This window comes from Cydia strobilella, chromosome 7, assembly GCF_947568885.1.
Source record: "Cydia strobilella chromosome 7, ilCydStro3.1, whole genome shotgun sequence".
NCBI lineage: Eukaryota > Metazoa > Arthropoda > Insecta > Lepidoptera > Tortricidae > Cydia > Cydia strobilella.
The window spans coordinates 2,504,259-2,514,799 of record NC_086047.1 but is presented as its reverse complement, the minus strand read 5'-3'; the positions used below and the strand labels follow the sequence as shown (position 1 = coordinate 2,514,799).

The 10,541-nt window shown below is 37.7% G+C and overlaps 1 protein-coding gene across 1 annotated transcript; it reads left to right on the top strand.

Moving 5' to 3' along the window:
* Nucleotides 1-1,196: 1,196 nt before the first annotated feature.
* On the top strand, nucleotides 1,197-10,092 carry LOC134742773 (synaptic vesicle glycoprotein 2A-like). The gene is made up of 9 exons (XM_063675959.1): nucleotides 1,197-1,348; nucleotides 3,737-3,898; nucleotides 4,087-4,249; nucleotides 4,913-5,034; nucleotides 5,642-5,889; nucleotides 6,599-6,750; nucleotides 8,580-8,712; nucleotides 9,358-9,474; nucleotides 9,922-10,092. The coding sequence occupies exons 1-9, from the start codon at nucleotides 1,216-1,218 to the stop codon at nucleotides 10,090-10,092; spliced, it is 1,401 nt and encodes a 466-aa protein (XP_063532029.1). The 5' UTR covers nucleotides 1,197-1,215.
* Nucleotides 10,093-10,541: the final 449 nt, after the last annotated feature.

The following is a 10,541-nucleotide window of genomic DNA, read 5'->3' as shown; positions in this document are numbered from 1 at the left end:
TGCATGAAATGTCGTGTCTAATGAATATTCTTTCAGCTAACATTGTAGCTGAAATTATCATGGTAAAAACAACTGTTCTGGAGCATTAGCCATTTATAGTCGTATTCATTTAGCCTATAGTAGGCTAAAGGTATACAGGGTGGCTAAAAAATAAGTGCATTCCCGTTGCCAAGGAGGTTTTGGTATTATACTGAGCAACTTTTACTATGGGACTAACCCCGAAATCGCGACATAAAATTTGGCTGTTTCATACATTTTTGCTGGTCCATTTTCTATGGGAGTATACATTTTTTTTCGCGGTTCCGTGGTTGCTCCCATAGTAAAAGCTGCTCAGTATAATCCCAAAACCTCCCTGGCAACGGGAATGCACTTATTTTTTAGCCACCGTGTATAACGAAATTAATGAAGGACACGTTAGAAATACTCTCAACGGGTGTCAGTAGCTCAGTTGGAAGAGCGGTTTGCAGTTTTGCCGGACTCGTGACTTCGATGCCGTAGACAGTGATTTTTCTTTTGTTTCTAAACTATGTGGTATCGGTTGTTAGTAGTATCTGTTTAACACATAGACATAGTATAGTAGTTATAGACATGAAACCGAGCGACCAGGGGTAAGAGAAAGACATATTATTCATGTATTGACAGGTTAATGTATAGCAGCATAATCCTTTTTCTCTTTCACTCTTATAAATTTCGGTATTTCACCATCGCCTCCTACCTATGCTGCCATAACCCGACCATGAAAAAAAAACCCGGTCGGTGATAAGGACAAAGCATGGCACTATTTTCTCTTTCCTCTTATAGGAAACGCAATAAGACTATCTTTCTCTATCAAAGAGTGTCAGGCCCTTAGTTTAACACAACATCAATAAAGTATTTACTATAGCGGTTATCAATGTTTATAAATATTATCATTATTTTTTGCCATTAAAACCTTATAAGTAGGTACCTACTTGTTAATCACAGTGATAAAAAAAAAGTGAAATAACTCCAACACCCCTTTTGCTGAGGCTGGTATAAAGATATGTTTAACTTTTATATATATATATATATTGATAGCAGCACTACATCCATTCCTATTTGCTTTTATACCTACGTAACAGTAGATATTTTAAAGTATTCGTCTCAATTATCATGTTTGTTAATGACGAAGTAAACGCCGTAAAGATCAGTTGTGGTGCAATTCTACTGTATATGTATAGATATAATTAATTTAAAATGTCACAAAATACAAAAAATAACATAAGTGAGAATCCTAGTGGAAATAATGTAGATAAAGTAGAAATTAGTACAATAGGAAACTTGAAGAATAATGAAGAAATCGAGTTTGAAGACGCTTTAGTTTTAGCAGGTAACTATAAATATGATTTTACTATTTACATACGATTGCAAGCAATTATTTAACCCTTTAACAGTCAAGATAAAAAAAAATAGGTAGATACACAATTGAAGCTTCATCGCCTGCTTACTCTTTAAAATTCTGCATAAGAAAACAGTACAATAAGTACTTGAATATCATCGTTTTGTATTTCTATGTTGTTGTTATATTTTATTATTGTATCAAATCAACAGCGGATGGTCTATCGAGACAAACCTTACTGGTTTAACGGTACTTTTGTAATTAAGTTGTATATTACTTGTATTTACCTGAATAAATAAATAAATAAATGACCACTAGTAATTTTTGACATACTGTAATATAGGTATATAGTTTGTCAAAGGACTGTCTTATTTCAAACATAGATAGAGAGAATCATACTATCTTTATCTTACACCCGACCCACCCGAAAGAAAAGGATGAGTATAGTTTTTTTGTTCTTATTTACTGCCAATTTGGCTTGACCAACTGTAAGTGTGCCCTATAAAATTTCTCAAGTGTGAATGCGTATCAAGCGTTTATTATTGAGAATTCGCAAAATCTTTCCGGAGTTGCCATAGATTTTAAATATTGCAAAACACAATTATGCAGGAATATGTTTGTGTGGCGATCGCGAACTGCAGATGCAGATGAAACAAAAAAAGCTGCCGGGTAACTACTAGTTAAGATGGACCCACGAGCTATGGAGCTTATGGATCTAGTCAAAGTCGCAGGGAATTTTTGGATGACTTTAGCGCAAGATCGTTTGTTCTAAAGGTCCTACAGGAAGGTCAACATGCAGCAGTTGGCCATAGCCATATCGCGTAGGTTTTATAACCGTTTGTAACTAATAATATAATTATGTACTTTTGTTTAAAATTTTGGTCGTTTGTTGTGTGATCCCTCGGCAATATCAAGCCCGCAATTCGAGCAATGCAATTCAATGCATGCTTATAAGATGTCACAGCGGTACGATACCGATTTGTCAGTGTCAAAAGTGACGTCTTTTGGCACAATGCCACGGCCCCTTAGAATTTTTTATATGGACTATTGTCTGAAATAAAGTGATATTATTGTATTTATTTATTTTATTTATTTAGATGTATTTTAAAATAGATTAGTTTTCAATTTTATTATAAGAAGTTTTATTATATATGTAGTTCATTTATAACTCCATAACTGAAAAATAGATGTCATAATAAAACTACAATTTCGCGTAAGCCCCTAGCCCCCTCTAAAATGACTACGATCACTCGGTCAAAAGTGAAACAGTAAAGACGCAGCAGTATCTATGTTCGACTTGTTGCCTTCCTGTCACACTTACGTACGAATTTACAAGTGCGACAGAGAGACAACACGTCGGCCTACGTTTGACGTGTTGTCTCTCTGTCGCACTTGTAAATTCGTACGTAAGTGTGACAGGAAGGCAACAAGTCGAACATAGATACTGCTATGGGCCTGTGATTAACGTTTATGTAACTGTAACGCCATAAATACTTACTCAAATCTAAATAGGAAGCTGAATATGCCACAATAAAATGTCAAGGTTGTACCAATGTAAACTTGATAACGAATCATCTGTTTCTGATAAAACTATTCAAACATTATGCTCTTGGTGCGTAATGTTTACTTATTTTACCTAACATTGGTGTAGAACGGCATCCTTATCAGGGCAATTTTTTTATGAAATTAAATTAGAAATTATTTCATAAATGTGATAACTTAATTATGAAACACTGATTTAAACTTTCACGAATTTTAGTCATTATTATTGACTAAAACGGGACTTAATCGCGTAAAATTAAGATTTTTATTCCAACCTCGGATGTTTCGAGGATGGCGTGGTCCCCGTGGTCTCGGAGAAGACTGGCGACAACTCCGTTCTTAGTATAGAATAGAATAGAATTTCTTTATTTGCAAGAATACGCATAGTACAAGATGACTACAGAAAAGGTAAAGGTAGGTATAATTTATGTAAGTTTGATACAGATACTCAAAACCTCGACCTGAATATAGTAGGTGAAAGGCGAAGCTTATTAAATACCATAAGGAATAAGAGAGGCAAGATGTTAGGACCCCTAATAAGAAACGACAACTTTTTCCTAAACATCCTGGAAGGCACAATTGAAGAGACGAGAGGCAGTGGAAAGCTTTTTAATTAAAGCTATCATAACTTTAAGAATCAAAAGACTGGCTTAGGAAAGAAAGGATTGGCAATTACTCCACCGACAAGAGCAAAGCTCTTAAGTTATGTTGATGATACAAATAGGTAATACCTAAATTGCGGACGCTAAATATTAACAATTTCGTGCATTGACCCGCCTGTTCCTATCTCTATATTCTCTATCGCGTCCGTAGCTACTTACACTTTATATTTTACAGGTTTCGGCAAGTACAATTTCAGATTGTTGATTCTCAGCATTTACTCATTGCTGGCCGCCATTGCAGAGGTTTTTAGCGTTGGCATCATTGTAGCAACGAGCCAATGCGATTTGGAGCTCGGCGTGTTTGAAAAGGGAATCATCGGCTCCGTGCCTATCTTGGGTAATTATTGAAAAACATAAATGTGAAATGAGAGCGTTATTCAATATTAAACATATGCGTCTCTGTTGACTTTGCCAGCAAATGAATTGAGATCTATATGGGTCCCAAGGCCCAGTTCTAGTTAGCTTGGGATGTAATTAAAATTCAGGGGTGCTTCCCGGGCTTAAGTGGTATATGTTTTGTTACAGGTGTAATATCAAGTGCCCACTTCTGGGGCTACCTCGCCGACACCAGAGGTCGCCTCTACACCCTCCATATTACTATAATTGGCACAGCTGTTTTTGCCTTCCTGTGTAGTTTTGCTAATCATTGGATATTTCTGATGGTAGCTAAACTGTTTTCTGCTATATTGTAAGTAGCACTACCATCGCTTTTTAATATATTTTCATATACCTATATAGTATTTTGATTTGAGATTTTTCTGTGGAAGAAAGATTGCAAATATATCTTTGGTGCATTAAGTGAAAAGATAAAACTATCATGTGCGTTGTCACGCTGTGTAAACTTATATACTTACTCGTATGTAAAAATAGTTTTGTAACACTCAATTGTAAATATATTTTTGACGTCGACTGTACATTAGCACTTTTTAGTTACATACCCGTTACAAATTTAACACTTGTTTTAGCTATAATGACGTCACTCACGAGAAAAAAATGCCGGTCGGTTTTTTCGATCACGTGACATACAGATAGTATAAGTACGATTTTAATTTTGAAATTTAAAATTTATCTCATGTTTTTTATAACAAAATAGTATAAAATTCGTATTTATTATGGTAAAAACTATACAAATAACATACTAGAGTTAGACCAAGATAAGTCTGCAACGATACTGATAGCACACGCAGTGCAAGTGTTATTTATACGTCATAATTGCATAGAAGTTTGACGTTTAAAATAACACTTGCACTGCGTGTGCTATCAAAATCGTTGCAGACTTATCTTGGTCTAACTCTATCATAATTTAATTTTGATAAATGAAACTACCCTATCAAGTATGTTCTCATTTTAGTGCCTGCGGCACGAACGCCGTTATATTTTCTCTGCTCGGAGAGAGCACGCTGCAGACCTACAGAGCGAGGTTCCTTCTCTACGCTACAACGGGCATTATGTTCAGTCAAGCTGTTATCTGTGGTAGGTTTTAACACTTTCTGTAATTAATATAATACTTCCTTTACTTAACTGGTAACTTTTCCAAATTAAATATAGGCCCAGGAATATATAATAGATTACCGTCTGATATAAATTCTGCATAAGATCTCATTTTTATAAACAAACAAGCGCCTTCTGATCCGTCACGTCTAAGTCACGTTTGGTATCATTTATTCTCACAAGAATTGTACAATTCACTTGACGAGATAAATACAGAACAGTATATTAGATATTGTTTAGAGCGCACAAAATACTTATCATTGGCAACTAAATCAAAGATGTAGATCATAACATATTTCATCTAAATCAGTAAAGTTCAGCGGTTATTGATTCCCCATACAAACTTCCACCCCCCTACACCCTTAAGGGATGATTTTTGGGATAAAAACTATCTTTTATCCTTTCTTGCGACTCAAACTATCTCCATTTATACTAAATTTCAAGTCGATCGGTTCAGTGGTTTAAGCGTGAAGAGGAATTTACAAAAGTTTATTTATTTATTTCATATATTTTTACTTCGAAATGGTGTCAATGTGATATCATAAATAAATTCGCCATCCCCAATTTATACGAAAACTTATTGTTTCAGCGGTAGCATACCCAACCCTTCAACTTAATTTCGCGTTCTACATACCATTCCTCAACTTCTTGTACCGGCCATGGCGTCTGCTGAATCAGGTCATCGCTCTCCTCAGTATCCTCGACTATTTTCTTCTAAAGTGTTATGTGTTGGAGAGCCCTAAGTTCTACGTTTCAAAAGGCGAGCATGAAAAGGGCCTGGAAATATTGAAGCAGATGTTTGCTGTGAACAGTGGGCGAGATAAGAATGAATTTAGCGTAAGTATGTATATAATTTTATAAAAGCAAGTACGTGAACAGTATATCGATACACTGATTTAAACTTTCACGATTTTTACTCATTATTATTCACAACGACGGGACTTAATCGCGTAAAATAAGTTAATAAACAAGACCAAGTGCGCGTAGTTCGAAAAACTCGCGCGCCTAGCAGATGTTGATGTCAACTTTAGCCAGTCTTCTCCGAGACCACGGGGACAACGCCGTCTTCGAAACGTCGGAGTTAAATTTAAAACTTATTTTACGCGATTAAGTCCCGTCGTTGTGAATAATAATGAGTATATCGATAGGCTAAAAGAAAACCCTGTAATAAATTAACTGTTTCTGCTCATGCATTATTTCATACAGGCTTAGCTAATAAATGTTTCGGTAAATATTAAATATATTAAGATGGGTCAGTCACGTATTTTAAGACTGTGTCGGTCCGCCAACGTGTGCTCCCGATGAAGCTCTTCGTTTTGGAGCAAAACATGTCAATCAATCTTCGACTTAACCCGGGGAGATATCGCAAAATAAAGTGAAATATTATTCAAAATTAATACTCCAAAGACCACTATTTATTTGCCTTCAACCATCAAACTCAATAACATTAAGAATATTTTTGGCTGCAATAAAGATTAAAGATAACACGACAAACATTAAATAGTCTACAATTTAACGTAAATTTTATTTATTTACTTTTTTTCAGGTTAAACAAGTTGTTCTAAATGAAGATGAAAACAAAACGAAGAGCTCTAACTTTTTCCAATCAATATGGAATCAAACGACGCCGTTGTTTAATAAAAAGCACCTCAAGAACACGCTGCTTATTTTCGGAATTAGCGTACCAACATATTGTATGTGAGTACACAATCCTACCTCGTGCCTCTCCGTCTCGCTCGCGTCAATACAATTACGGACAAGTATGAGCGAATGATAACTAAATTACATCATTTAGATATAATGTTGATATCAAATGTTTGAATTAGCCTCCTGACCCAACAATCCATGGCCATTATGGAACGGGAGCCGAGATTAAAAAAGCAGACACCTACCCCATATTCCAACTAGCAGCCCGATTCGAACAATGTTTGTAAGAAAGCGGTAGCGCTGTGAGTTCGAGAAACGGCAAAATGTGGCCACCATTTGCCGTTTAGTTCATAAAGCGAAAAATAAGCAAAATGAAACTATGTCTTAAAAACCAAACGGGAAATCAGCAGGACAACGATAGTAATAATACTGATCTATACATAAACTAATTGGTTTATTGATGATGATGATGTATTCCTGTTATCCCTCATTAGGGACATTTTTTTTTTTTTTTTTTTATGAAATAGGAGGCAAACGAGCAGACGGATCACCTGATGGAAAGCGATTACCGCCGCCCATGGACACCCGCAACACCAGAGGGGTTGTAAGTGCGTTGCCGGCCTTTAAGATGGGAATACGCTCTTTTCTTGAAGGTTTGAAGGTCATATCGGTCCGGAAATACCGCAGGCGACAGTTCATTCCACAGTTTAGCTGTGCGAGGCAGGAAGTTTCTAGAGAAACGTACAGTTGAGGACTGCCAACCATCTAAGTGGTGAGGATGGTAATGTTTTCGCGTAGGGCGATGGCGAAAAGAAGCTGCAGGGATTAATCCGAACAATTCCTCGGAGCACTCCCCGTTATACACGCGATAGAAAATGCAGAGCGAGGCCACATCTTTACGCAGCGCCAAGGAGTCAAGCCGTTCCGAAGTACGCTGGCAGTCGACAATTCGAGCCGCTCTTCGCTGGATGCGGTCCAGAGGGAGAAGCTGGTATTGGGGTGCCCCTGCCCATAGATGAGAACAGTATTCCATGTGTGGGCGAACCTGCGCTTTATACAGCTGTAGGCGGTGGGCCGGCGTGAAATACTGTCTCGATCTGTTGAGCACACCGAGCTTTTTTGAGGCTAATTTGGCCTTACCCTCTAAATGGCCGCGGAACTGGACTTCACTCGAAATGTCGACGCCGAGGATTCCGATACTGGCTGCGGCAGTCAGGGGAGTGCTCTCAAAACGAGGTGATACGACAAATTCTAACTTTTTTGCGGTAAACGCGCAAACCTGTGTCTTGGCAGGGTTAAAACGGACTAAGTTTAGTCGACCCCATTCAGAGATTTCTTCTAGGGAAGTCTCAATTTCAGACACAAGTTTGTTCCGGCTCTCGATGACGTTTTCCCGAGAGATATTGGTGCGGCCGGTGTAAGAGGCATCACCCGTACTATCATCAGCATAACAATGAATTCCGCTGATTTGCAGCATGTCATTGAAAATACATAGGACATAGGACATAGGAGGACATAGGGCTCGCAGAAGAATCCTCCATTTGTCACGATCTTGAGCGGCTACTTCCAGCTCTTTCCAGTCGAGTCCAGTTGGGCTAGCGTCTTTCTCAACTGATCGCCTCCATGTAGTACACGGCCTCCCCGACCGTCTACTACTGGTTTATTAGAAAATACAATTCCCCTAATGAGAGCACCACTGGACGGTCGATGCAGTCTTAGTAAAAATAAAAAATAAAATTAACCCCATCGGTTGAGCAAACTTTTATTCTTGATAAAAAGCTCCCGAAAATCTTGTGTACTTTTTCCTTGTACCCACTTGAATCTTTATATAATAATATTGTTGGTTTTTTGTCTGGTAACCCTTAAATTTGAACTTCCAGATGCCCTCCGTTCTCTGTGTGGATGCCGTATATATTCAACAGCTACAAGAATTTGGGAGAGCCCGGGATGAGTTTCTGCCAAATGTTTAACGTTCAAACTTACTTAGGGAACGAGACTACATTTACTGAGGCGGTAAGTGTACATTTACTTGTTTTAAGTTAATATGAGAAACTTTAATTTTCATCTTGTAGCAGTATTGGGAATCAGATTTTGAAATAATTTTCCTTTTGTTGGAATCTCATTATTTTTCGCTTTTTACACGCATTTTTCCCGATTCCTTAAAGATGTTTTTTTTTAAATAATTTTATCCGGAAGAGTATCTAATGTTGTTCTGGTGGTTTGGCGGTGGTGTGTGTGTATGGTGTTCTGGAAAATCTAAAAGTGACTTGTGTAGTTGCTCTCAGAAACCAACGTTTGGAGAAACGGCACTATTACATACACAACTTTAAGACCATACAATGATGGCATAGTTTTATGAAATAGGTTAGGGTAGGTCATCATCGTAGTCAAATATATTAATTTCCGGTAAACTGAAGTTACTTTAAATCGCGGGCAAACATACATCATCGATTTCTAAACTATAAGGAATTGTTTTTTAGCACATCGTGTATGTCTATTAAGGTTAGGTTAGGTTACATCATAAAAGTCTTAGATTGCGTTCACAAATCAGCCCCCTATTTCTTACAATCAAACATCAATGATTCCCCACGATTCAAAGTAAGCCCAGTTTACGGTACCTATCTAATGTTCATTCAATTGGCTTTAATAATTGTGCAGGATTTGGTTTGCGACGACACCATTGTTCCGTTCACGTTCGCCGCCATCACCGGCTTCGCGTGCACCATCACTGTCGTCTCTATCATCAGCGTTGCCATCGTGAAGTACATCGGCAAGGTATAGTTTGGCAAACACAACTTGTCAGTCAGTAAGAACCTGGATAACTATGCTCATCCCTTTCTTTTGGGTGCTAGAAGGGTGAAAACTATCACAACCAAAAAAGTGTTAGGCCGCATATCGCGGATTGGACTTACGCGACCGGCGGCGCGGCGAGCGGCAAATCAAGGCTGAATGTTCTACTTTAAATCGGCATATAATTATATCAACATACATACCACAATATTATAAAATTAATTTCGAATTTTAGCAAAGTAGAGTTAGACCAAGATAAGTCTGCAACGATGTTGATAGCACACGCAGAGTAAGTGTTATTTTAAACGTCAAATTTCTATGAAATCATGATGTCTAAATAACACTTGCACTACGTATGCTATCGTAATCATTGCAGACTTTTCTTGGTCCACTCTAGGCACATTTGACGGTATTTACTAAGTTTTTTCTTAGAAATGGACCTACATCGGCTTCCACTTGCTCGCGACCATGCTAGCCGCGATCATCGACTTCGTGCCCATCGAGTGGGGCATCGTGGCGTTCGTCGGTATGATGTGCAATGTGGTCTGCATGGGCGTCACCACCAGCTACGCTGTTGAACTGTTTCCTACGTATATGAGGTGACTGACTTGTTTCGACATGTTTGTCGCTTTTATCAGGGGCATCGTGGCGTTCGTCGGTATGATGTGCAATGTGGTCTGCATGGGCGTCACCACCAGCTACGCTGTTGAACTGTTTCCTACGTATATGAGGTGACTGACTTGTTTCGATGCACTTATCATCTAAAAGTATTCCAAGAAATGGCACTTGGTTATTCTCTACTAAAGTTTTACCATCATATTCGACTAGGTCCCGTTTTTTGCACATAAGTTGTTTTATTAATATTTACATTCAAATTATTACATTTAAGCCATTTAGTTTTTGTATAAATAATATTGTTTATGTCATTATTATATTCTTCATTATTATAATTATCATTAAGGGGTACTATCAAAGAAATGTCTTCAGCAAATAAAGTGCAATCGTGATTTGATAGATCAGGTAATTCGTTAACGAAACTTACGCTTTTGTTT

Coding starts and splice junctions, on each gene's coding strand:
- LOC134742773 (XM_063675959.1), top strand. CDS start 1,216: ATGTCACAAAATACAAAAAATAACATAAGTGAGAATCCTAGTGGAAAT. Junction 3,899..4,086: donor CGGCTCCGTGCCTATCTTGG/GTAATTATTGAA, acceptor GTTTTGTTACAG/GTGTAATATCAAGTGCCCAC. Junction 8,713..9,357: donor AGACTACATTTACTGAGGCG/GTAAGTGTACAT, acceptor ATAATTGTGCAG/GATTTGGTTTGCGACGACAC.